Below are 27,451 nucleotides of genomic sequence, written 5' to 3'. Positions count from 1 at the left end.
TAAACACAATAGACAAACTTCCTTGTATAAACGCTTTTCTTCTCTCCCTCCTTCTCTCCCTCCCCGCACCCTCTCTTCCTTCCTCCTTGCTTTCTTGCTTGCTTCTTTATCTTTTTGGTGTAATGGCTTGTCTATTCCAACAGCAGTGCTTCAGTTAACTTGGTTCCTTTTCCTCCAGGCTTAAAATAAAATCAAACTCTTCTACCAGAAACAAAAGGGAGTAAAAAGAAGAAATAGGTTTCTTCTTAAACAGGAAAGTGAATGCCAGGCTCCAGTAGGTTTTGGGTACAATACTGCATCATGCAGCCGTTCATTCAAGAATAATGGAGATGTTTTAAAACATGCCAAGCAGGTAGATACTGGGCACATAGTAATGGCAAAGTCAGGACATCCTTCCTCAAGGGTACCACAAGACACTGTTTCAAAGAGATTTTTCACTGCTGTGCCCAAGTTTAATTAACTAGTGAATGTGAATTCCCAGTGGATAATTCTGATGTGTGGATAAGGGAAAGGACCCACTCTTACCTTGGGTCAGGGGCTGAACTGAGAGTCTCTGCCGAGTGAAGAGAGCCATATTTTTTAAGGGGCCGCCAGTAGTTTTGTGAGCCTGGTGATAGGTTTTGAGCTCAGCCAGGGAGATGAAACGCTTCATCATCCGAACAAACTGTACATCCACCTATGTGACATCAGTGTGTGGGTCAAAGATATATCTAGACAGGCTCTGCCCAAGACTTAGGAAACGGTCTTGTCATGTTGCTCAGACTAGCCTCAAATGCCTGGGCCCAAGCAATCCTCTGACCTCCACCTCCTGAGGATTTGGGATAACAGCACATGCCTTGTGCCCACGCAGGGTTTTTGGCTGCTTGCAGGCAGCTCCCAGGGGTAAGGCTGCCAATATTCTGTTCTAATGACCCAAATCAACATATCCTCAATTGAGCAAGACTTGGCCATATTCCTTGTATCCTACTCTTCTCTCTTCGCCCACCTTTCCCTGCTCACAAAATAGAGGAGGAGTCTTTACCATAGACCATTTGGGGTTGTCCTCTTTGCTGGACGGGTCATAATGAGGACTTTTTTTCTCAAACTGTGTGTGATCTGGATAAGCCTCCTTTACAATCTGCAACCAAATCCAAAGTTGCCCATCATTTCAGCTCCCTAGCCGATCATGAATACAAATCAAACTTTCATTCTTACTCTACTCATTTGTACCTCCCTCCCTCCCCTGCTATACAAGCCAGCCAACCAATGCTTCTGTCTAAAAATAAGATTATAGCCTAGCAAACACAGCACATCAGCCTTGCTTTTTTTTTACAGTCTTATAAGCATGTCCTAAAATTAAGTGGTAATGATTATTAACAACAATCATAATTTAGAGAGAAGCTGCCTCCAGATTTCTTTCAGAGTAAGAGACTAAGGCATACAGATGGAGGGAAGTTGTGCTAGCAGGCCCTAAAAATGAATGCAAGACTTATTCCAGTCTTTGTCATATAGGAAGGGAGCAGGATCACCTTTTCTCTGTTCTTGGGAACAGAAAAAAGCTATCTCTCTTACGTGAGTAAGTCTCTCTCAAGAGGGAGGGTCTGGAAAACCACAACGCAGTTACCTAACCTTCATAAGTCCCACGATGCCTGGCTCTTTGCAGTTGCTATGGTAGAAAAAGGCTTCTTCCTCCAACTTCATGGCTCTCAGAAAGTTCCGAGCCTGATCCGAGGGAAAAGGGACAGCAGTTACTCTCCACACCAACTTGCAAGTGCCAGCTTTGGGCAATAAATAAATAATTTAAAAAATCGATTCTTTTATTAGATCACTTTTTCTATTTTTCAACTTCCTCCCAACGCATCACAGTTCATCCCTTTGCCAAAGCATCCAGAGATGTGCTAGGACACTGGCCAGATCCAGGTCATACAGTGTACATAATTATAGTATTTTTAAAAAAATTTGCAGGTTAAGGTTCCAGGAAAACGATCTTGAACAAGCTGAGGAAGAGGTAGACATTTACCCGGCCCTAAGTTTCAGGAGCCTTGTACCTACTCCCATTACCTGGTAGTTTCGAACACCATCCCAGCATGCTGTCTGCTTGGGCTGTGCTTTGAGATCTTCAATGCCAAACTAGGCAAGAGGAAATAAAGTCACTCATTAAATCACCAAGGTCAAGTCCAATTGGTAAGCATATATGGAAGTTTCCTCCCTACCATTGACAAGTGCTAAAGGCTCTAACAGAAATGTGGAGTTTACTAGAAAACAGCTTCACAGAACCATTGATGCTGAATGGATTTAAGCCCTGGATTAAGTGGATACTTTGGGTAATTAAGGAGATTATAATGCTCAATAGATAATTTGCAATTCTCTTATGAACATACTATGTATTTCTCTTCTCATATTTACCCAGGCTGCTATTAAAACTTCTTGAATATATGGAAAATGCAAGTAGGGAAACACAAAAGGGCTTGGCAAATGGTAAGACAAAAGCAAACTAACACCGGGCATGTTGTGAGCACCTGTAATTTAAATAAATAAATAAATAAACTACAGGCCTACAATATTTACTACCTTGCATTCTGCAGAGTTTGCCTAGGCCTGCCTTGATAGAATCTAGTTATAAAACAGATACAGTTTGAACATGCCTAATCTGAATATCTGAACTCATTAAATCACCAAGATCAATTTCACTTGGTAAGCACATGGAAGTTTCCTCCCTACCACTGACAAGTGCTATAGGCTCTAACAGAAATGTGGAGTTTATTAGAAGATAGCTTTACAGAACCATTGATGTGGAATGGATTTAAGCCCAAAAGTTTTAAATTCAGATACTGCGATTTGGTATGTTCAACCTGTAAACTTCCCATACATATCCCACAAACTAAAAGAATTTTTAAAAAAATCTCCAAAATGTAAAACATGTGGTCCCAGGCATTTTAGCCAATACTCAACTTGTAATTGATGGTAATAAATTCTGCTGGTTCCATTCATTTTTACCTTTCCCACCTTTCAGAGGTAAGCTGGTGAAGGAACCCTATGTACTCTCACATTCACCTTTCATTTAAGAAACAATAGCACAAAGGATTAGTAGCCAGGTAGTCTCACCTTCACGTCTATGCCTTTCTCTAGTCGGCTCTCTGGCTCTGACTTCATCAGCCAGTATGCACTTACATTCTTCCCCCCATTTTTAGAGGCTGAAGTCTTCTGAGGGCTAGAGTCTTCCTCTTTAGCCAATGCCTCCCCTGAAGTTGAAGTTTTGGAACGTTTTCCTGAGAGTCCCTTCTTATCTTCAATAGGAATGTGAAAAGTCAAGATCATGAGACAGACATTGGTGGGTCATAATTATAATTCTAGCTACTCAAGAGGCTGAGATCTAAGGAGCATTGTCCAAAGCCAGCCAGGACAGGAAATTCTATGAGACTCTTTTTTTTTTTTTTTTTTCCCCAGTCCTGGGCTTGGGCTCAGGGCCTGAGCACTGTCCCTGGATTTTCCCAAGGCTAGGGCTCTACCACTTGAGCCACAGCACCACTTCTGGCTTTTTGCTACATATGTGGTACTGAGGAATCGAACCTGGGTCTTCGTGCATGCTAGGCAAGCACTCTACCACTAGGCCAAACTCCCGGCCCTCTATGAGACTCTTATCTCCAATAAACTACCAAAATGCTGGAAGTGTAGCTTTGGCTCAAGTGGTAGAGGACTAGACGAGCAAAACAAGCTCAGGGATGATGTGTAGGCCCTGAGTTCAAGCCACAGGACCAGAACTGGAAAAGAAAAGATTATGTCCCATGACCCTTGCTAGAAGGTAATGTGCTATCATAAGAAAGAAAGCTTACCCTTTGGTGTCATACCTAGGTTCAATCCTGGATTGTAGGAATGCTAGCAGTAGCACTTAAGTCTTATATATAAGAGAACTTAAGTTTATCTCTGAGGAAATGGATAGGAAAACCTACCTAACAATATAACGCTGGATTATCAATTAAACAAGGCAAACTTCACAGTTTTTAAGCTAAATTCAAATTCTACCTCCCTTTCAAGGCCTTCCCTGTGATCCTTCCCTTTTATTTATCTCCAACAGTCCAGTCTCCCAGACTTCACTTACCCTTGTTTGAGTGTCTGAGATGGTCTCAAACATTTTCTTTTAGAGGAATTGTATTTCTTTTATCCTCATTTCTTAATCAGTTCTTTTCTAATTTAAGTTTTTCACAGATAGATAAGACATGAAAACGACATTATCAACGCAGTTCCACGTGACGTCTCAATTCATGTACAGACTGTGTAATGTTTTGATCAGATTGGATAAATCGATCTCCTGAAACATTCATCGTTTCCTTATAGGAGTGACATTTAAAAGCCTTTCTTGCAGCCTTTTGAAATGTACAAGACATTATCTACAATCACCTTACTATGTAATAGTACAACTGAACTTAGTATTGCCTAGAAGCCATTGACTAGCCTCTCCCATCCATACCATTCTCAACTCTCCTGGCCTCTGGCAACCACTTACTCTCAACTCTTCCACGAGATCAACGTTTGTTTTCGTTTCTAGGTTGTTGTTTTTTGTTGTTTGTTGTTTTTTTTTTTTGTTTTTGTATTCCACACAGGAGTGAGAATGTGTGTGTGTATCATGACTGTCTATGCCTGGCTTATTCACTTAAAATAATGATCTCCAGTCCTATCCATACTGTCCTAAAGGAATTACATTCCATACCTCCATACCTTCTGCTCCGTGTAGCCAATACCCTCCGTGCTCAATAACTGTGGTTTGAATGAACAAGCAAGAAGAAGCTTGCAGGGAAACGATGGGGGGGGGGGGGGGGGGAGTGACGATGGGAGATCCAAAGTTTCCATCCACAATCAGGGAAGAGAAGGACGTGAACACGGTGTTGGGGGAGAGGGGCAAGGCAAACAGGCCTCGAACTCCCCATCCTCCTGCCTCCACCTCCTTCGTGCTGGGGTTACAAGCTTAAAATGAACACTGCTGAACTGGCCTCCGAGGAGCAGTGTTCTTCCGAAGAGCTGCCTGCGGTCGCGGCCTGCGGCCACCTCACCTGAGCGGCCAGTCGCGGCCTGCCTCTTCCGGGGTCCTGGCATGGTCTCTGCGAGGGGCCGAAGGGCACAAGTTTCCGGAGTCACCCGGGAGGTGCAAGCAGCGGCTCGGCCGTCCTCCAGACCTGCACACACACACACGGCGACGCGAAGTTTACAGGGACCGAGACAACAGTGCTTCAGCCCCTCGAGTCCCCCGCAGGCGGTGATACACGCGTCTCGTACAAACTCACCTAAAGTCTCTCCAGTCCTAGGCCGTGTCTCCCCGTCTCGTGCCCATGCTTCTCGCTCCCCCACAGACTCCGAATCTGCGCAGGCGCAGATTTCTCCGCTCCTCCCCCTTTTCCCCACCCCCCCCTCTTCTCCGCCCCGCCCCGCCCGGCGGCGTGCAGCCTGAGGGTGGTGTGGACTACAGGTCTCGGTAGTGCCTGCCTCTCAAGGATTTCTGGGAGTTGTAGTCCACTCTTCCCAGAATCACGCCCGCCGCCAAGGCTAACGAAGGCCACGGTGGACTACAAGCCCCGTAGTGCAAGTGTCGCAGAGGTCGCTCGTTAGTCCATCCAGGCCAGGATAAATGCAGCCGGGGTCTGGCTGAACTGTCCATCTGCCAGTGTGATGGAGAAGCTAAGGCTCGGTTACCTCTGCCTCGGGGCGCGCCTCAGCTGCCTACGTCGCGGTTTCGGGACCCCCAGCCAGACCCGCCACCGGAGTTTGACCTCCTGCATCGATCGTAAGGCTGGCGCACCGGTGGGATTCCCGTAGGCTTCCGCGAGGGCCCGCAAGCTGGGCCTCCTGGCTGGCTTGCCCGCTCCGGAGGAGTCCCGCCGGCCCGAAGCCGCTGTGCAGGGCATCTCCCGCTTTCTGGCTGCATCCTCCTCTAGGCAGGATACCTACCTTGATATCTAGCTCTTGGAACTTTATAAACAAGGTCGCTTGGTGGATGCCCAAGTTGACGGTCGTGGTTGTAGCAACAGAGAATTTAGACGTGATTGTTTCTCATAGTTACTGGCTCAACTTCAGCTGTGAGCCTTCAGTTTGAAAAAAAAAAATTATCGTAAAATAGCTGTACAAAGGAGTTGCCATTGAACCAGACGGTTTCTGAATGCGATGCTTCTTGAGCCATGACCCCTTTCAACATTCTTGCCCCTGTCTCCCTGTGCTTCCTGCCTCGTTCAGCTTTTCACAAGAAATTGTTTTCTTTTAATTAGTCAAACGAAAGAAAATTGTCTAATTGTATACTAAGCAATCAAATCAAACAAATTCATAGGCTGGAGGTAGGGTGGTTTTGTAGTGCAAAATCTGCTAAACCTACACAAGACCCCGGGTTTAATCCTATTGATGGAAAAATTTTAAATGAATTGATAATTAACATACCTACATGTTTCATTACATGCTTTAAAGCTAAACAGTTTTAAGAGTAGTAAGATTTATTTTATATGGTTCCTCTATACGATACATAAAATTTCTTCATTGCAAAGGTGAGAAAACTTGCTCAATGTAGCCTCCTTATTTTACAATGGGCTAACAGGCTTAGAGAGATCCCTGACAGAAATGACTCATTTTTAGAGCACAAAAACCTATAATTGTCAAGCACTCTGAAGATTCTCAATTGGTATGGCTGGTTCTCTAGTTAGTTTTCTACCTTGGATACGTTTAAAGGTGGCGGTGTTATCTTAAAAGCTTCTGGAGGCTTTGCCTTTTGCTTATAATTAAGTTGTGTGCTAAAGGCTGTCTTTATCAGGCTTGTTCTGTTTTTCTAATTCGCTTTGCCGTTTGAGTGTATTGTGTATTTACACTTTCACCTCTGCTAGTAACTGGCAGAGTTCATCGGGCCTGTTGTTTGGCATATTTTCATAGTGTTGAGTTTGCCTCCTGAAAATTGTGGAGTTTTACTTAATTATCAAGTTTTCCTTCGTGTGTGTGTGTGTGTCTGTCTGTCTGTCTGTCTGTCTGTCTGTCTATGTATCTATGTCTTTGTGTATATATACTGGAGCCTGAACTCAGTGCTTCACTCACTGAGCTTTTTTTCGTCCAAAACTGATTCTCTACCTCTTGAGCCACAGCTACAGGCCCTGTTGTTTTGGTATTGTACAGGTACCAGATTCTTGCTTAGCTTGCTTGCTCATATCTGGCATTCTACCATTTGAACTATGCCTCCAGTCCTAGAATGAAATTCTGATCCTCTTAACAACCATCACGGATCTTCCTTTACTCCCACATGGTATGGCTGACTACTTTTCCTACCTACTTATTTTTCACAAATCTTTATTTCAGTCTAGTACCCACAGTTTACCCTTGTAGTCCCACCTCCTCTCCATTGATTGTTTGGAATTTCTTGCAGTAGGAAGTACCTTTTCCTCTGTCAAGAAGATGATGAAGATACAGTAACATACATTGAGTTACTGGGATTAAAACTTTGGTGGCACTTCCCTTGTAAAATGATTAACATTAAACAAACCAGTTTATCAATACAATGTATCTTCATCAATGTCACCTCTTTCCACATTCCCACCCATCCTTCCCCTACACACACTTTCCCCCTTTCTGTCTTCAGTTGTGCAGGATATACATCGTATTCTTGTCTGCATTTTCCTGTTTCTTCATTTGTCTACCCCTTCCCATACCCCACCCTCAACCCTTTTGAGAACTCACTTCCTGGTGTTTATTTTTCTGAACTTTGATTTTTGCTTGAATTTACCATGTTTCAGTTAATATGTTTGTATACCCTTGCATACCTCCCAGCTTTTTTACTTTGTGGTACTGATTTTGACCACAGGGCCTCAAGGAAGCGAGGCAACACTGGACTATAGCCCTTTATCCTTAATTTGTGTGGATTTACGAAGAGGAAGAGATAAAGATTGTGTGTGTGTGTGTGTGTGTGTGTGTGTGTGTGTGTGATGTGCACTCATTTGCATGCTGGTCCTGGGGTTTGAACTCAGGATCTGGGCACTGTTCTTGAGCTTTTGCGCTCCAAGCCTAGTACTCTATCCCTTGAGCCACGGCTCTACTTCCAACTCTTTTGGAGATAAGGGTCTTATGGACTTTCCTAATCAGAGTTGACTTTGAACTGTGATCCTCAGCTCTCAAGCCACCAGAGTAGTTAGGATTACAAGGGTGACCCACCAGCACCCAGCTGAGATAAAGATTTTTGAAAAGTAAGTAGATAGGAAAAATAAAGTCAGCCAGGCCATGTGGGAGTAAAGGGAGATTGTGATGGTTCTTGATTGCTCAGTGCGTCCATCCATCCTACTCTTCCCATTTTCTGTTCTTTGTCTGTTTGCCTCCTTTTCTACCTGTTTACAGCTATTACTATGGCCCTTACAAGAGATGTCTTGCAGAGTCTGCCAGTATTGCCCTAGGCTGATATGTCTCCTCTCAATCTGAGAAAATGTTACCAGTGTTCTGTATCTAGTGAATGCTCTCTGCTCCTTGCTGCCTCTGCTTTTGTTCTTCTGGGGTTTTCATCCTAGAACTGAGTGTGTGTATTACTACCCACAGCTTCCTTGGGATTAAATGAGGAGCAGAAAGTATTTCAGAAAGTGGCCTTTGACTTTGCTGCTCGGGAAATGGCTCCAAATATGGCAGAGTGGGACCAGAAGGTAGGAAGTTTCCCTGTGGCTAGATATTCCACCAAGTGCCTCTGCTGTGACCCTTATCTTCCCCTCCTTGTAATTATAATTGCCCAGTGTCCTTTTTTCATTTTCTATAAGGAAGCTAATAACAGCGACTCCTTTTATAGAAGGCATCATCTTTTTTTTTATTCAGCAAAGATGTGGATATACTTAGAATGTTTAGAGAATGAAAGGTAATTGAGAGCACTGTATCAGAAAATAGAGTGCAAAGAGAAATGGGTTTCTCGTTCTCTTCATTCTCCTACATGCAAATGCAAACACCCCAGAGCTTCCCTCAGGGACCCCTAAGTAGTCTATCCTGGATTGCCCCTATTGCCTCTCCCCCCCAACCATTCTTTTCCTCCTCCCCCCTCTCTCTCTTTGGTGCCAGTCCTGGGGTGTGAACTCAGGTCCTGGGCACTATCCCTGGGTTTTTTGTTGTTGTTTGTTTGCTTTCTTAAGACTAGCATTCTACCACTAGAACCACAGCATCACTTCCAGCTTTTCTGGTGTTCAATTAGAGATCAGAGTCTCACAAACCTTCCCACCTGGGATGGCTTTGAACTGTGATCCCCAGATCTCAGCCTTCTGAGTAGCTAGGATAACATGTGTGAGCCACCAGTGCCCATTTTTCTCTCTTGTTTATGGATAGGAGCTGTTTCCTGTGGATATTATGCGGAAGGCAGCCCAGCTAGGCTTTGGGGGAGTCTATGTCCGAACAGATGTTGGTGGATCTGGACTGTCACGGCTCGATACCTCCGTCATCTTTGAAGCCTTGGCTACAGGCTGCACCAGCACCACAGCCTACATGAGCATCCATAAGTGAGTGCCCACATGGAGTGGGCAGAAAGTTTCTGGGTTTTTTGTTGTTGTTGTTTTTTGTTTTGCCAGTCCTGGCCTTGAACTCAGGACCTAAGCACTGTCCTTGGATTTTCTCAAGGCTAGAGCTTTACTACTTGAGTCTCAGCACCACTTCCAGCTTTTTTCTATGTATGTATGTGGTACCGAGGAATCGAACCTGGGTCTTTGTGCATGCTAGGCAAGCACTCTACCACTAGGCCAAACTCCCGGCCAAATTTCTGGTTTTTGAGAAGAAGATTATTCATGTGATATGGACTGTTTGTCTGTAGGGGTTAAACTATTACTAGGACATACTAGATAAGCTATCTGTTGGACTTGATTCTGTTTTGTACACTGCTTAGAGAATCAGGTCAGCCAGTTTTCTACCAAGTCCTAGCATCTGCTCCCAGTAGAGTAGTTAGGGTGCTGTCACCTATTCCTTCTACCCATAGATGAAATATCCAATAATTTGAGAAAATAATAGGAATACATTAATACTGATTTGGGAGTAGTATACACATCTAGTTAAGAAATATCCCATCTTAGTGCCTCTGTTTAGGACATATTCCAGGAATATATTTTAATCTAATCCTTTCCTTTAAAGTTGAATATTCTCATTATGACCCTCTCTTCTGCCTTCACTCTGCTTTGCTGTCCTTTGTTCTCTCCTCTTTCACCCAATGGGGTGTCCTTATTTCTGTGATATCTTTCTTGATGCAACAATCAGCATGTGTACATGGATGATTGATAGCTTTGGAAATGAAGAACAGAGGCACAAACACTGCCCACCACTTTGTGCCATGGAAAAGTTTGCCTCCTACTGCCTCACTGAACCAGGTGGGTCTGCCATTCTTAGCAGGGGAAGACTTCTCAGGGAGAGAGGTAGAGCCAGTGTGCACTGTTCACCCATTGACCCAAAGAGCCCTTACTTAACCAAGTTTGGTTATAGGGTAACAAGACTCTCATAACCTGGTGTCACAGGTGCCGAATGCCTTCAGGTCAAATTTCCTCTCAGGTTCAAAACACTGCTAGCTAATGTGTTGGGAACAGTGGTCTGCTTAATGCAAAGCATTTTCACCAAGTACTAAAAATCTCTTTGACCGGGTAGATTTCGCAGTAGTACCTACTGAACTGTTTCTCAGGAAGATTTGCTAAGAGATGGAACTGTGCTGGGCAAGGGACTCATTGGCTCCCTTCCCCCTTTCTGCTACCTTTGGTCCCTGCTTCAGGAAGTGGAAGTGATGCTGCATCCCTTCTGACCACAGCGAAACAACAAGGCGATCATTACATCCTCAACGGCTCCAAGGTACCACCCAACCTGCTGACCTCCCAGAACCATTCTAAGGTTTTTCCTACCTTCTGCATGATCCCCTCGGTCCTGGAGCCTGAGTTAATGTTCCTGTAGGAGTGGTATGTGCTAAAAAGACAAACATTGACCCATTTATCTGTACTGCCCTTCCACTCTTTGTCTCTTATGATCAGATCCCCAATAATATCGTTCATATTGGTCTCTTGGTTTTTTTATTTTTATTTGTGTGTGTGCCAATATTGGGACTTGAACTCAAGGCCTCATGTTCTCATGTGAGGCCTCCCTCCTGCTCCCCACTGCTACCCCTTCAAGGCTGGTGTTCCTTCACGTGAATCACACCTCCACTTCCTCTTTTTTAATATCCTTATCAGCTAAATCCCCGATTCTCCAGTCATTGCAGCTACTATTTATTCCTCCTTAGTCTCTTTATTTGTGCTATAGTTGGAAAGACTCCAGTGCCTTTCCAGGTGTTAGGCCCAGAACTCATGCTTCTCTTCCTTATCTGCAGGCCTTCATCAGTGGGGGTGGTGAGTCAGACATCTATGTGGTTATGTGCCGAACTGGTGGACCAGGCCCCAAAGGTATTTCATGCATAGTTGTGGAGAAGGGGACCCCTGGCCTTAGCTTTGGCAAGAAGGAGAAAAAGGTGAGTGGCCAGTTAGGAAGCAGCTCAAGTTATGAGGCTTTTACCTGTCCAACAAACCCCTTCCCGGTTTCATAAAATAGGTCACATACTTGATTTCCTACCTTAAGCACTTGCTTTTTTGAGACTGTTTACCAGACCATATAGAATAGAATAGGGCATTGTTGAAGAAACACTGAGCTATTAGAAAAGGTGATAAACTTTGCCAGTATGTTTCGTAAGATGCCTGCTATTAAATACTGCCACCACTACCTCCACTTTGAGCCTGTATGTCTTGTCCAGCTTCTACAATTTGTATCTCATTAGGTCTTAGAAGTCTCGGAAAGAAAAGCCTATTTATCACTTTTCTTCTTTAAATAGAAGTCAAGTAAAGCTCATGGGGAGAGGGTTGTAAGTACCTGTAATCTAAAAGGCACAATTGCCATGGTACTTGAAGAAAAAAAAAAGACATTTTTGAAGATAGCTCTTAATTACTTCATGAACAGCAGTTCTGTGATAAGGGACAATAATTGCTCATAGGACTGAGGCCCAACCTAAGCTTTTTTAGACCTGGTTATCAAAACATTTGTCTAGTTCTAGTTGAGACTGGTTAGAGAGCAAGCGCTAGAGAGTACCAGCTCTCTGTGTTTCATTCTCTAATAATTAGAAAGATGTGATCTTGCCTTAAGGTGTTTATACTGTGTTTGGGAACATGAAGTTAAGGTTAGCATTAAACAGATCAGTTGGGAGGATCAGACTTTCAGTTGACATTATGAGAGCTTAAAGGAGAATGCAAGCTCCGTAAAAACTCAGGTGAACGGAAGTCCCCAAGAGAATGAGTTTAACCCTGACTTTGATGGAAACTAAGAATGAGGGAGTTGAGGGAGCAAAGGAAATCAGATTATGGGTTTGAAAACCCAAAGGCTCAGCTTCCTAGAATAGAAATATTCAGAAGAGAATGCTGAGGCCGATGTTAGAAGACCTTAGGTAAAAGCTTAGGAAAGCATAGAAGGCTTTAGTAAAAAGTTTTCTCTTATGAGCTGAATAAAGGCTGTTGAATTATTTTATACTTATTTTTTGCACTGATGAAGAAAAATCCCAGGACATTATGCAGAAAACCTCTGACCTGCTTGGCCTGTTGAAAGTTTTTATTGCTAAAATGATGTAAAGCCATTAGTGCTAGACTCGAGGCATGGCTGAGGCAGTGGAGTGCTGAGTTCAATCCCTAGTACTGCCCACCCCCCACCCCCACCCCAAAATTGATGGTGTTTAGTTTTCCTGATATGCCTTAAAGTTCTTTAATGTTTTGAAATACATGGAGAAGATGATGAAGGGAATTAAGTGAAGACCTTAACAATTTATATACGGAATACCAAAATGAGATTTTATTTGAAGAAAAGGATTTTACCAGTTTTCTAGTCTTAACTCCTTTAGTTTAGGTTGGAAAAAAGAAAGGCCATAAAAGCCGGGCGCCACGGGCTCACATGTATAATCCTAGTTACTCAGGATTCTGAGATTTTGGTTCAAAGCCAGCCCAGGCATGAAAGTCCATGAGACTCTTTTTGGTGGTGGAGGGGAACGGGGGAGGTTATGGGGCTTGAACTCGGCCTGGCACTGTCCCTGAGCTCTTCAGCTCAAGGCTACCACCTTACCCTTGAGCCAAGTTCCACTTCTCATTTTCTAGTGGTTAATTGAAACTAAGAATCTCAGGTCCTTTTGTGGCCAGGCTGTCTTTGAACCTTAATCCTCAGATCTCAGCTACCTGAGTAGCTAGCATTACAGGAGTGAGCCACCATACCCAGCCAGTCCATGTGACTCTTATATCCCATTAATCACCAGAAAACTGAAAGTGGCACTGTAGCACAAGTGGTAGAGATCTATCCTTGAGTGAAGAACTCAGGAACAGGGTCAAATCCCAGAGTTCAAATCCTAGAAAAAAGAAAAAAGAAAGAGAATGAAAGGAAAGGAAAAGGAAAAGAAATTCTATAAGGAAATCAAGTGATTTGTCCAAAGATGAAAACTATGACTAGGTCCAGGCTTATGACTAGCATATCACATCCCCTGATACCCTAGTAAAGCTAGTTCTCTGGGACAAAGAAAAGAGCTTCCATTTGTAGTGTTGGCCAATTTCTGCAGTATGAATGCAATATGAATGCGTTAGAAAAGGTGCAGCAGGCTCCTGTAAGTTGATGCTAGCACCCCACTGGATCTCTTTGAAGCTAAATGTTAGACCAAGGGTCTCCCACACTGCATACTCTTGGCCCTAATTACAGCACATTTTAAGAACTATGCTTCTGAAAGAAGTGGAGCTATTATTAATAACACCTTTAGAAGTAAACTTAAGTCAGGCATGTTGGTACATGCCCGTGATCCCTGCACTGGAGGATCAGGAGTGAGAGGCCAGCCTGGACTACATGATGAGACACTATCTTAAACAACTAAAAAAAAATAGGCAACAGGAAAAACTAAGTTCTTATAAATAATTCAGACATTGTCTCTGTTCTTGTAAAAGAATATACTTAGGCCAGGAGCATGGCCTAGTGGTACACAAAGCCCTGTTCCACACACACAGAAATTCCTCTGTTCCACACACACAGAAAAAGCTGCAAGTGGTGCTATGGCTCTAGTGGTAGAGCTCTAGCTTTGAGAAAGCCCAAAGACAGTGCCCTAAGTTCAAGCCCCAGGACTGACAAAAAGAGAGGGGGGCGGGGGAAGAGAAAGAATATACTCACAGAATCACAAAAATGAGGCCAGGTCCTGTCTCAATGCTACAAGAAGTTCGTAGATAGAATAGATGTTAGAGGTAGATTCTTTTGACATTTTTTTAAATGGTTAAGCAGGGCACCAGTGGCTCATGCCTATAATCCTAACTGCTCAGGAGGCTGAGATCTGTGGATAGTGGTTTAAAGCCACTATCACAGAAAGTTTGTGAGACTCTTACCTCCAATCAACTACCAGAAAAACCAGAGGTGGCGCTGTGGCTCAAAGTGGTAAAATACTAGCCTCGAGCTAAAAGAGCTCAGGGACAGTGCTCAGGCCCTGAGTTTAAGCCCTACAACTGACAAAGGAAAAAAAGTTTAGCTCTAATAAATATCTTTGTTCTGTGAGTGTTGGTAAGCCTGTAATTCTGAACTTCTTTCCTTTTCTTGTTTCCCATTCTTGTGGATGGGTCTGAGTCCCTGGGTGCTTCACTCTATATGTCACAGGCTTCTTTCCACAGGGAAGGCAGCCCTGCGTGGGAGCTTGTTGGGTAGACACCCAGTTCCTGATTTTTGCCAGGTGGGGTGGAACTCCCAGCCAACCCGAGCTGTGATCTTTGAAGACTGTGCTGTCCCTGTGACCAACAGGATTGGGAGCGAGGGGCAGGGATTTCATATTGCCATGAAGGGACTGAATGGTGGACGGATCAATGTTGGTGAGGACTGGAAGGAAGGGGGCAGGGTACGCATGGCCGGGACCAACTGCCTTCCTTGAGGCTTCACGGAAGCCTTGACTCTCCCTTTCTAGCTTCCTGCTCTCTGGGAGCTGCTCATGCATCGGTCATCCATGCCAGAGAACACCTCAAGGTCCGAAAGCAGTTTGGAGCACCTTTGGCCAGTAACCAGGTATGGCCCTGGGTGTCTGTATTTGCCTTTCATCTTTAGACCTGCTCTAGGGCCCATGTTCTCAAAGAAGACCATGATAGCTCTTGTGGTGCTTGCCAAAACCTGTGTCTTATATTTCTCTTCTGTCCTACCCATGGTATTTCTCAGGAGGCAGTCATGTCAAGCCCTAGGAAAACATAGCAGGCTTGGAACTTAGGAAGCACTGTGTTTGCCCTGTAGAGAGGGCAGGAGGCTGAAGCATTAGGGGGTCAATTAGAAAAGTTCTTCTGCTAGAGCCTATCTAAGCGCCTTTGTCTTGGTTCTCTTTCTTGTTGTGTCTGCAGTACCTGCAATTCCAACTGGCAGACATGGCCACAAGGTTGGTTGCCTCAAGGCTGATGGTCCGAAATGCTGCTGTGGCTTTGCAGGAAGATCGGGAAGATGCAGTGGCCCTCTGCTCTATGGCCAAGCTCTTTGTTACAGAGGAATGCTTTGCTGTAAGTGATAAGCTCTTTTTGTTCCCCTGGAAAGGACAAAGAGCAGCCTTAAGCCCAGGGATGTTCAAAGACTTGATTAAGTCAACTCTGAGACTCCATCCTTCCAACACAAACAGGGATGGCTTCAAGGCTTAAGGAAGTAAATTAACTCATAAGAAGCCTGCACACAACTTCTCACAGCTAGCTTTTTAACCTGCCCGGTGCTGGTATACACTTTATTATAATCACTGTCTTTCAAATGTGTTCTAGACATGACTTTTGCAAGGTTCAGAGCAGCTTATTATGTCCAGCCTAGACTTAACACTCTTTACCTTATCAGGGCAAAGCCATTTCTACATTAAGGCTGCATGGCTATTAGGTGGCAGCTGAGCTTCATATAATCTAGTCAAGGTTGTGGGCAGCTTCTCCTGAGCTGCTAATGAAAAGGCAGAGGTTGTTTGTCTAGTAAGGTAGATGGACTTCCTGTCTCTGATCACACAGAATATGGAGCTTAGTGACTGTGTTTTTCCTCTGGTTAGTTTATAGTAGGCTGTCAGACTGGGCGCTGGCATGGAGAAGGAAAGCAGACTCCCCAGCCTTCCTGGAACTCAAGACAGTGAATCCCTTTTCTCCCCACAGATCTGCAACCAGGCTTTGCAGATGCACGGGGGTTATGGCTACCTGAAGGATTATGCTGTTCAGCAGTATATGCGAGACTCCAGGGTCCACCAGATTCTAGAAGGTAAAAATGGCCAAAGATTATTCTTTTCAGCCCAGTTGTGGTGTTTTTCCAGCCTGGTCTAACTTGGCTAGTCCTCAGGATCCCATCAGGCTCTGTCTTTTGTCTTCTTCCTTCTTTCCTTCCTTTCCTTAGCTCTGTTTTGGAAGTGGTTAAATGGAGATAAGAGTCTCATGGACTTTAAGGCCCAGGCTGGCTTTGAACCTTGAACCTCACATCTGAGCCTTCTGAGTAGCTAGGATTTCAGGCATGAGCCACCACATCCAGCTACACCAAATGCTTATTCTTTACTGCTAATAAATACTCCACTGGGATCCCAGAACTTTTCATGCATTCATTCATCAACCCAATAAAGGTGACTCACCTGTAATCATAGCTACTGAGACACAGAGAGTAGAAACATCATAAAAGCCTGCCTGAGCAAAAAGTTAGACCCTGTCTCAACCAGCAAGGTAAGTGTTGATATACACCTATGATCCCACCTACCCAGAAGCCACCAGGGCAAAAACATGAGTGAGACCCTCCACCAGACTAGTAAACCAAAAGAGGTAGAGCACATGTCTAGCAAGTGCAAAACAAAGGCTTCAAACCCCATTGCTTCTTTCCCCCCATTTTTTTTTTATAAAACAAATGAGGCAGTAGTTCTTCAAATTGATTATCAGACGTGTAGCTGAAAATATGTGCATAAATGTATATCCAAATAGTGGATTTTGCAATAAAGCAAGTTGTCAGTACGTGGATTTCTTCTCAGTAGCCATGATATACCATCTGGGGAGTGTATAAGATGTGAGGCAAGCTTTTCCACTGTGCAACTGGTGCAAAAACTTTGAAGTGAAGTAGCTCTTCTGTTGTCTTGTTGGGTTTGTAATATTGGACTCTTTACGCTAACTAGGTATGCACTCTACCACTTGAGCTACATGCCTTTTGTTTTGATTGTATTTTTGAGATAACATCTCACAAACTGTTTCAACTAACCCCCATTTTGTAATCCTTCTGTCTCTACTTCCTGGTTTTCTAGATTATAGGTATGTGACTCCAACTGGCCTAAAGTGACAGTTCTTGTTCTAGCTAGCATGGGTGGGCGACTGGGACTACTTCAGTGGGGATATAGGAGAAGCTTGTTTGTCTCTCTGTTTGAAAGCATCCTTCTCATACCTGAGCAGGTAACACAATTCCGTGTAGATCCCCACCCCAAAGTGTCTGTGCCATTTGGTCTGAGCTTTGCACATGTAGGAAGTTTAAGGGAAGGCTGTGTCTGTGTGTGTGGAAATCACAATTGGAGTTCTATACAGAGTCTTAAAATTCCAAGTTACTCTACTGCAACTTTATCTTTGTTCATTGAGCTCAACTTGCCCAGAATTTAAAACTGTGGGAAAGTTCACCTTTCTTCTAAAGGCTGTCTTTTAATCTGACTGTTAAGTGATTAAAGCCGTACATTTATTTCAAGTCATGTCATCAATACATAAAGACTTTAAGACAAAAGCACAATAGTTGATTTGTTTTTAATTGGCTTGTGTCTTTTTATATTAAAAATGAAGAAGGCTGGAGGCCAGTGGCTCATTCTATAATCCTAGGTACTCAGGAGGCTGAGATCTGAGGATCACAGTTCAAAGCCAGCCTGAGCAAAAAGTCTAACTCTTTTATCTCCAATAAACTACTCAGAAGAAGCCAGAAGTGCTACTCTGGTTTAAATGGTAGAATGTTAGACTTGAGCACACAGAGAGGCTCAGGTACAGTACTCAAGCCCTGAGCTCAAGTCCCAGGACTAGCAAAAAAGAAAGAGAGGTGGGGGAGGGAGGGAAGGAGGAAAAGAGGGGAAGAAAGAAGAGAGAGAAAGAAAGACAGAAGGAGAGAAAGAAAGAGAATAGACAGAGACAGAGACAAAGAAAGAGTGAAAATGAAGCAAATTGTCTGATGCCAATGGCTCATGCCTTGTAATCCTAGCTAGTAAGGAGACTAAGATCTAAGGACCAAAGTTTCAAGCCAGCTTGGACAGGGAGTCTGTGAGTCCCTTATCTGCAATTAACTGCCAGAAAAAAAAAAAAGATGAAATTGGAGCTCTATGGCTATCGTGGTAGAGTGGTAGAGTGTTGTCCTTGCAACAGCACAGAAGCCCTGAGATCAAGCCCTAGGATCCACACACACTCACATTCAAACAAAACAAAACCACAGTAGTACCAAACAGTTGATTCTTCTCCTTTGGCTGCCAAAGAAGTGTGTGTTTTTTGCTGAAAGCTTATAAGAAATAATGCAGTTGCACCACACCTCCTGAGGAGATGGAGATCAGAGAGGAGCCAGGCTCAAGGACAGACAGGGCAAACATTCCCTAGATCCCATCATAATGAATAGCCAGGATGCAATGTGGTACACGCCTGTCGTCCTACGACCTTGGGAGTCTGAGATTGTGAGGACTTGTGCATAGTTCTCAAGAGTCCATCCTATCTTAAACAAAGAAGTTGGACGTGATAATGTACATCTGTCATCCCCACTATGCAGAAAACTGAAAATAGGATTATAGTATAGGCCTGTACTCAGTCAGAGAGAGAGACCTCATCTAATAGTGTATAAAAGGACTGGAGGTAGCTCAGTGGGAGAACCCCTGCCTAGCAAGAATGAGGCTCTGAGTTCAAACCCTGTGACACCAAAAATGTGTGTATATATATATATATATATGTAAGTATGTATGTATGTATGTATGTATGTATGTGTATATATATACATGTATATAATCCATACCTGTAACCCTGTAATGCCAATAATATATATGTATATATGTATATATGAGCATATTCTTATATATAGCCACACATGTACATAATACATTTGGAAAGTAAGAGAAAATTACTCTTTCCTTCACCAGAATTATTAGATTTTTTTTTTTTAGTTTATCTGTTTATGTAAGTACTCATTTATTTATTTATTTATTTATTTATTTATTTATTTATTTATTGCCAGTCCTGGGCTTTTAGCTCAGGGCCTGAGCCCTGTCCTTGGACTTTCTCAAGGCTAGAGCTCTACCACTTGAGCGTTAGCACCACTTCCGTCTTTTTCTATGTATGTGGTTTTGATGGTTAATTAGAGATAACTGTCTCAACTTTGTTTGCAGAGTCGAGTCTGGCTTTGACCCAGGATCCTCTCTGATCTCAGCCTTCTGAAATAGCTAGGATTATAGGAATGAGATATCAGTGAGATATTAATCCTTTTTTTAATCTAATAGAAGCATTTTTAAATGATCTGATGACATTTTTAAACAATTCTCATTTCTTGTTTTTTCTGTACTATAGAGAATAAGATTAGAAGCACCTATTATCATTTAAATCCATGACTCCCTGCTCCTTCTAGATCCTTCCCTCTTCCTCCCTTTTGCAGGTAGCAATGAGGTGATGAAGATGCTGGTCTCTCGAAGTCTGCTTCAGGAGTAGCGGGCTTGGGGCATCCTGACACGTGTTCACTCTGCAGCTGCCACCCGTGCCTCCACACGGGCTGTTCACTTCCAAATGGGATCCTGGAGTATGAAGGGCTGAGCTTTTCCGAGGTGGGACTTGCACTTTGTGTTGGCATAGGGTACTCAGAACCAGAAGAGCCGCTCTGACAAGTCATGTCTCTCTCACAAACACAAAATCTCTGCCACCCTTCCTCCCTTCCCCCCAACTAATGCCAGAAAGACAGTCTATTCTCAAAGTCTTGCCTCGAATCCCCATGGTTTTGATTGGTCTGCATTTTACCAGCTCCCCTGATTCTTTTCCCAGGGGACTGGAGCTTCCCCTGAGGCTCCAGAATAAAGATGTGGAAAGACTAGGAGAGAGGAGGGCAGAGAGCATGCCCTGTTTATTTCTGCCCTCTGTGCCAAAGCAGAAGTGTCTCTGGCTAGCACTCCAAATGTAAATCAGGATAAAATGAGTATTTGGGAAGCTATTACTAAGCTCTGCTTAGTGTGTATCTGCACATCTGAGCACTAACATTACTTGGAATTTTGATGGTGTGCTGGTGGTTTTTGTTTCTTGACTTTTTTATTTTTTGTCTTTTGTGCGAAACCTGTGATCTGCAAAGGATATTCAGGGTTCCTATCAACTTTTCTGATGAGTATTTTTTTTCTATCTGAGTATGTTTTCTCTTTCCGAGTTGTTCTTTACTGAAGTACTTTTAATCACTACACTGGTAAATTAAAAAATCTCCCCCTTTTTATACTATCTCCACTTCCACTAATGTAGTTTTTTACTTTATCTTGCAAACTAAGCCTCTACAATTTTTAAGAAATGTATTATACTTGATTAAGTATTTCATGAATTTGGAGTAATAATTACAAATCTCTCGTAGGGCAGTTTTTGTCCTTTAGGAAAGTATACCTCATAGGCTGGAGGCATAGCTCAACCGGTACAGTGCTTGCTTAGCAAATGGGAGCCCCTGCATGCGAACACTAGTACTGCCAAAGGAATGAGTGTATAGACAAATAGATTAGCAAGTAAGAGCGTACTCTTTAAATTATTAATAATTTTCCAAGTAAACAAGGTTTGAGGTATGTGAAAGTATTTAAAATAATATTCAAAGATAAAAACTTTCAGGGAAACCTGGTACAAATAAATATTATTTTACTCTATGCTTTTGTCTCTGTAGAAGACATATATACATACCTTCTGTTAATCATTCTGTTTTAAAAATAATCTATTCTGTGCTTATAACACTTTTGTTAGGCTGTAATGGGGTTTAAACTCAGGAACTTCTGCTTGGCAGACAGGTATTCTACCACTTCTGTAGCCCCATACATCATACATATACACACAAACACTTTTTTTTTCTTTATTTGCTACTAGCACTGGGATTTGATCCCAGAGCTTTGTGCCTGTTAGGCAGGCTGAACCTCTAGAGCCATGCATACCTTTAGCACTTTTGGCTCTGCTTTATTGTTTGTTTTGGCAAGGCTGTCCCTGTGCTTACAACGTGGTCACTCTGCCACTTAAGCCATGGCTCTAGAACCTTTTTGTGTTGGTTATTTTCAAGGTAGGGTTTCAATTTATGCCAGACTGGACTGAGTGACGTGTTGTTGGCATAAGAGGCATGCACCAATGTGATATAGAATGATAAGCAATGCCACCTCACCCAGTCATGGAGTGAGATGGACTCTTTAGAACTTTCATGCCCTTGCTGGCCTCAAATCTTGGTGAATCTTGGCCTCCCAAAGACAGAATTAAAGGTTTGAGTCACTTCACCCAGCTTGCTCTGGTCAGATAGTACCTGAACTTGAACAGGGTCTTGTACCCTGATTGGACTTTTTACCCACTGCTGATTCTTCACCACTGAGCCATAACTGCCTATTTTTTTTAATTATCTCACCTTTTTGCCTTTGCTAACCTAGAACCACAATCCCCTCAATCTCAGCCTCCCAAATAGGTAGGATGATAGGCATTCATCTCTGTGCCAAACTATTGGATCAAATGGGCTTTTTGTCTAGGCTGGCCCAGAACCGTAATCCTTTAGATTTCTATTTCCTCAGTAGCTAGTAAAACAGGGTGAGCCACTGGTACTAGCACAGTACAGATTTTTTGAATGCCTCCTCTAGAAACTGTTTGAGCACTGCAGGGTGGGGCAGGGTGTGAATACAAAGTTTCAGTATGCTGCTATATTTAACATAGCTGAAGCACCATTGAGTGCATGGAAACAATATATTGGCATACAACTGAGAATGATACCACTTGCTGGCATAGATGGCAATTGTAAGATGTTTATAGAAAAGATAAGAAGCCAGAGCTTCTTAACCATGTTTGGTGGGGGAGAGAAAAAGGGTGAGAAAGGCAGTCGTTCTACTAATGCAAGCTATGTTTAAAAAAAAAAAAAAAAAAAAAAGGAGGGGCCGGGAGTTTGGCCTAGTGGTTAAAGTGCTTGCCTAGCATGCATGAAGACCCAGGTTCGATTCCTCGGTACCACATACATAGAACAAAGCCAGAAGTGGTGCTGAGGCTCCAGTGGTAGAGCTCTAGCCTTGAGAAAGTCCAAGGACAGTGCTCAGGCCCTGAGCTCAAGCCCAGGACTGGCAAAAAAAAAAAAAAAAAAAAAAAAAAAAGGAGGAAGAGAAATAAAAAGGAAGAGCAAGGACCATTTTTTCAGGGTCAGGAAATGTCCAAGTCCATTTTCACTTATTGTGCTTTTTGGTAGTTATTGGAGAGAAGAGTCTCATAGATTTTCCCACATGGGCTAGCTTTAGACTTGCTCCTCACATCTCAGCCATCTGACTAAGATTACAAGTGAGCCACAGGCTCCAATATCCTGTTTAAACATTTTTGTAAAATGTAAAATAATTTGAAAAGTTTGGTATGGCAAGCTTATTTATTAAAAAAAAAAAAAAAAACAGAGACAGAGAGAGAGAGAAGTTTTCAAGTTTTAGCACTGAAGGCCCATTCCTGTAAATCCTAGCTGCTCAGGAGACAGGTATCTGAGGATCCCAGTTCAAAGCAAGCTTTTGGGGAAAAAAGTCCATAAAACGTATCTCTAAACACCAATCAAAATATCAAAAGTTGAATTCTGAATTAAGATGGTTGGTTCTGAGTTCAAGCCCTAGCACTAACACCAAGAACAAACATTTCAGATATGATTACTTTTATCCATTTCCACCGACAACACACTGTGAATACTTTTACGATTGAAATGGCATTTCTTCATTTGTTGAGGTTGAATCTGGAATTGTGTTCTTGGGGTAGTTTCACATTTCCTAAATTTTTTTCATGTGAGTTGAAGCCTTGTGTTGCAGTTTCATGGTAGAGGAAGCAGTCCCCACCTCTAGTCTGCACTGACTTTGGGAGAGGAGCCTCTTCTCCACAGTCTACCCTGTGGAGTTGGGAGACTCTCAAACCCTTCCCTGGATATTCCCACTTGACACCTCCTCTTCCCTCTTGGGAAGGAATTATGACTGTGAACTTCTTCCTAGCCTGAGAAGCCAGACTGAAAGCTGAGAGCTTCCTCTTTCTTTTCCCTGATGGGCTCCCTAAAATGCTAAAACTCTTATTCTTTCCTCCAGTCGTATGGGTGGGGGTGTGTGTGTGCGTGCGTGCGTGTGTGAATAAGCTTATTCAAAATTGATTCCACGTGGTTTTCACCGTCCATACAAAAGCAATTCAGTTTTAAACGGCCTTGGAGCGGCCTGTGTCCGGGGTGGGGAGGCAGGCAGCTCCGCCAGAGCTCTGGGTGCAGCCTGGGGTCTCCCCACTGCAGGGTGGAGCCCCGAGCGCAGGGCCACGCGCCTGGCCCTTGTTTGGTCAGAAGGCAGCAGCGCGCCAGCGGGCATTGTGACGCAGCCCCGGCCCAGGGTCCTCGGTCAACGGCGACCTAGAGCCACAGAACCCGCGGGCTGAGCCCGGTGTCCACAGACCTGCCTCATGGGCAGCGGCCTAAGCCAGCTCGTCCAGCTCGGGCGGATCGCAGCCCCTGTTCCTGTCCCGGCCCAGCACCTGCCTGGGCGCCGCGGCCCCGCACACCGCCTGCGGCCCCCGCAGCCCCTGAGGGTCCAGCACGTCCAGCGCGTGCTCCCCTCCGGGGTCACCGCCTCCAGGAGGTCTGTCCCCCTCCAACACGGGGCCTCACACACGCGCTTCCGCATCCCCCCTAAAAGGCGCTGCCCGCTCCCCCTGCTCCAGTGTCCCCCTGGCTCACTGGCCAGGGTGCGCTGGGATGAAGGGGACAGGACAGTGACCCTCAGAAGGAGGCGCAACCAGATCACTGTGCGGATCCCCGCGGCCAGCAGAACACCAGTGCGCAGCTTCTTCCTGTCGTCCCCAGCCCCTGCTGGCCAGGGCCAAGGCCATGGCGGCGAGGGGTCCCGCGTGGCCAGTGCGCCCCAGGCCCAGTCCCAGGAGACAGCAGACTCCTCGGAGAGCTCAGGGGACCCCGTGCACGTGGGCACAGCTGGCATCCTTAGCTCGGGCAGCAGGAACGCCATCGCCAGCTCATACAGTGCCCTCCAGTGCGCCCCCGGGTCACTTCTGTACAGGAGGCGGAGCCCCTGGCCCGCCTGGCCCCAGACTCCACAGAGCCCTGCCAACAAAGCCAGAGGGAAGCCAGGTGTTCCTGACAGGCCCTCACATTCACACCAGGGGCCCGACAAGGTGGCCCCGGGAGCCAAGGACCCAGATCCCGACACTCAGAGGCAGCAAAAGGCGGGAGCCAAGGACCCAGATCCCGACACTCAGAGGCAGCAAAAGGCAGGGACTTTGCTTTCCTCCTCTGGGAGCAGAAAGAGGAAGACACAGCTGCTGCGCCCCTGGAGAGGGGGCCCCCTGAGCCTGCCTCCTGCACCCCAGATTGGCTACCCCGTCACTGTGGAAGACGTGGAAGAAGAAAAGAGAGCCAGGCTGAGGAGAGTGAGCGAGGTCTTCCTGGACAGCACTCAGGCCGTCTCCAGTCCTGTGACCCAGCAGCCACCCTTCCCCCAGCAGCCAGCTGGTGCAGCCACCATGGCCCCTGCCACCACTGGCCTGGCCACGGCTCCTCCCTCCACGGTGGCTTTTGTCAGCCATGACAGTTTATGTCCAGTCCTGGCTTCCGGGCCTGCATTTGGCTTTGGGGTAAATCCTGCTGCAAGTTCCTCCTGCCAGCTGCTTCCCTCTGGGGCTCCCCAGCCCATGGAGCCTAGAGACCCCAGGCCCTCAGCATCAGCCACCATCTCTAGCCTGAGCTTCCCCAGTGGCACTGGCACGGCCAGCAGCACCAGTGACACATGTGGGCCCCTGAGCTTCTGTGCTGGACACAGAGGGGCCCTGAGCGCCTCCACACCCTTTGAGGCTGGCGGGCAGCAGTCCCAGCTCTCCAGTGTTCTCACCAACAGCAGTGGCTTCCTAGGGGGCCAAGCTTTAGCCTCGGGTGCCCCTTCACTTGCCAGTGGTGGCAAGCCCAAGACTCGAAATGCTCGGCAGATACTGGAGGCAAGAAGAAAGCAGAGGAAAAAGAAGTAGACTCCGGTCTCCTCCCCACCTCCCCATTCCAGCCACCCTTCCTACATCTGCTCCCATCACCTGCCAGAAATAACCTGTGACCTGGTAGTTCCATGGAGCTAGCCCAGATCTCTGGCTCCAGCTATGTCCCTGGAAGAAGCAGTGGCCTTGGTGAGGGCCAGGAGTTGGCAATGGCCCGAAGCTAAGGCCTGGTACCTGGACTCAAGCCTGGCAAAGGTGAGGCTGCAGACATAAAGAACCATCTGTCCAGATGGTCCACTTCTTCCCTTGACTCCTATGTGGTGCGGATCCACGCAAGGCACCGCCCCTCCATGTCCATGTCCTGTTATTGCCAAGGTGTGGGGAGTACCCTAAGAATCTCTGCTGTGCAGTTAGAATGGGCGTGTTCAACTTCCCCTGCTTAGCTATGAGAAGGGGCGCTGTCTAGTTATTCTCTCTCCAGGTATTCTCTCGCCTCCCCCACTCTTTTTGTGTTCCAGTCCTGGAGAAGGAACTCAGGGCCTGTGCATTGTCCCTGAGGTTCTTTTTCTCAGGGATAACACTGTATGACCTGAGCCACAGCGCCACTTCCTGCTTTTTCTGTTTGTGTGTGGGGGGGGCAAAGGGGGTGGGGGGGTACTGAGTAATCCAACCCAGGGCTTTGTACATCCTAGGCAAGCACTCTACCACTAAGCCACACTCCCAGCCCCTGCTCCAGTTTTGCTATTCTATCCTTAAGAGTCACATGTGGGACTTGTTCTTTTTTATATAACCATGTCTCGCTTTGCCTCCCAAATCTCATAGGCACTGCTCCACTTCCTCCTGCCTGGGTTGAGAGCCCTCGGCTCCAGTAAAGAAACTCCCAGGATGCCATCTGCTCCTTCCAGTGCCGCCTCCCATGCTCACCATCCACCACCCACGGGTCATGTCGTCCCCACACTTCCCTGCCTCGTCCTGGGCTTCTTCCTGATGCTCAGGTGTGCTGCTCTTTGCTGAATCTTCTGGGGGAAGAACTGGTTAGGTGGCCACCATTGCCACTGCGCACTGAACTGCTGCTGCTTCTACTGCTATGGCCACAGTTCTGACTGAGACCTGAGGCCCAGGTGTTTTGACGTAAGGATTTGCAGTCCAGGGCTGGAGCCCTGGGACAGAAAGACTTTCCCTACATGGGTATTCTTCCACAGACTCATTCCTGCCACAGGGGAGCCCCAGTGTGTACCAAGGCACTGGATGGCTCAGATCTCAGTTGTCCCCAGCAGACCCCTCTCCAGCCTTCCCCTTGCTCTTATGTCCTAAAACCACGTCAGCCCCAAGCCTTGCTGCCATACTGATCCTTTTTGGTAGACTGTAAAATATGTATGTGTACAATGTAAAAGTATTTTTCACACAATAAATTTTGTTTTTTAAGCTCTGTCACACATTACCTTTCTTGTTTTTTTTTTTCCCAGTAAAATAGGTAGTAGTAAGCGCTGGTGAGTAGGAATTAACTGTGTTGTTGATTTTGTCTGTGAGGAGGACAGGCTCAATGCTGCCCCTGCAGTGTCCCATGCGCTGAGTGAATACTGGACATGGATGAATGTAGTTCTTGTAGCTGTAACGAGTGACAAGTCGGATGTCCAGCTCCCAGGAGCCGCTTTCTGACGTGTGTGGCTTGGTAAATGAGCTATGTGAGGAGCCTGGCACTCAAACCCCAAACTATGTCAGCACTGGAGGATGGGGATGGATCTTGTGCTAGAAAAAAAGCCCTCGGGGGCTGGGAATGTGGCTTAGTGGTAGAGTGCTTGCCTAGCATACATGAAGCCCTGGGTTCCATTCCTCAGTACCACATAAAGAGAATAAGCCAGAAGTGGAGTATGGCTCAAGTGCCTCTCTCAAGGCACCACTTCCAGCTTTTTTTCTATGTATGTGGAACCAAGGAATCAAACCTGGGTCTTCCTGCATGTTAGGCAAGCACTCTACCAGTAGGCCAAGTTCCCGGGCCCATGTCTCTCTTTCTAAGCACCTTCCACCAGGCTCTGCCTCCTACAGGATCCACCACCTCCATACCACAGTGCCGTGAGGACCACATGGGCCTCTGGGAAGCACTTGTTCACTCCGTAGCATCCTTCAGCACATCTATTGTTGGACTGTGCTAGTTGGTGATGGGCTGAGACCACTCCTTCACCTTCACACCCTGCATGGAACTCTGGGTTATGGACATTGTTGAAGCCCATCCTTCCAGAAAGGACGATTAGAGGATGCTTGTACTGCCTGATCTTGCCCATGCCACCTCCCCATGTCACTTTTTGGAAGTTCTATAACTTCTAGAATTCTTTCAAGTTTACATA

General features: G+C 45.4%; 3 protein-coding genes and 1 long non-coding RNA gene across 4 annotated transcripts; 3 read left to right on the top strand and 1 right to left on the bottom strand.

Moving 5' to 3' along the window:
• Positions 1 to 102: 102 nt before the first annotated feature.
• Positions 103 to 5,143, bottom strand: Thyn1 (thymocyte nuclear protein 1). Its single transcript, XM_090319712.1, has 7 exons — positions 5,028 to 5,143; positions 3,085 to 3,266; positions 2,041 to 2,109; positions 1,609 to 1,701; positions 1,022 to 1,117; positions 526 to 676; positions 103 to 201 (listed from the first exon to the last, which is right to left on the bottom strand). The coding sequence occupies exons 1-7, from the start codon at positions 5,068 to 5,070 to the stop codon at positions 155 to 157; spliced, it is 681 nt and encodes a 226-aa protein (XP_090175838.1). The 5' UTR covers positions 5,071 to 5,143; the 3' UTR covers positions 103 to 154.
• A 378-nt stretch (positions 5,144 to 5,521) lies between these two features.
• Positions 5,522 to 16,291, top strand: Acad8 (acyl-CoA dehydrogenase family member 8). The gene is made up of 10 exons (XM_090319711.1): positions 5,522 to 5,755; positions 8,524 to 8,624; positions 9,289 to 9,458; positions 10,204 to 10,313; positions 10,706 to 10,782; positions 11,294 to 11,431; positions 14,687 to 14,822; positions 14,915 to 15,012; positions 15,336 to 15,488; positions 16,107 to 16,291. The coding sequence occupies exons 1-10, from the start codon at positions 5,641 to 5,643 to the stop codon at positions 16,269 to 16,271; spliced, it is 1,263 nt and encodes a 420-aa protein (XP_090175837.1). The 5' UTR covers positions 5,522 to 5,640; the 3' UTR covers positions 16,272 to 16,291.
• A 7,245-nt stretch (positions 16,292 to 23,536) lies between these two features.
• On the top strand, positions 23,537 to 25,159 carry LOC150045727 (uncharacterized). Its single transcript, XM_090319831.1, has one exon. It carries the CDS (start codon positions 23,574 to 23,576, stop codon positions 25,143 to 25,145), a length of 1,572 nt encoding a protein of 523 aa, XP_090175957.1. The 5' UTR covers positions 23,537 to 23,573; the 3' UTR covers positions 25,146 to 25,159.
• A 24-nt stretch (positions 25,160 to 25,183) lies between these two features.
• LOC150045726 (uncharacterized) lies at positions 25,184 to 26,538 on the top strand. The gene is made up of 2 exons (XR_016532872.1): positions 25,184 to 25,361; positions 25,929 to 26,538. It is a non-coding gene; the product is annotated as an uncharacterized LOC150045726 (long non-coding RNA).
• The last annotated feature ends 913 nt before the right edge of the window (positions 26,539 to 27,451 follow it).

This window comes from Megascapheus bottae, chromosome 27 (assembly GCF_031878675.1).
Source record: "Megascapheus bottae isolate mThoBot1 chromosome 27, mThoBot2.hap1, whole genome shotgun sequence".
Taxonomy (NCBI): Eukaryota; Metazoa; Chordata; class Mammalia; order Rodentia; family Geomyidae; genus Megascapheus; species Megascapheus bottae.
This window is presented reverse-complemented; position numbering and strand designations above follow the sequence as displayed.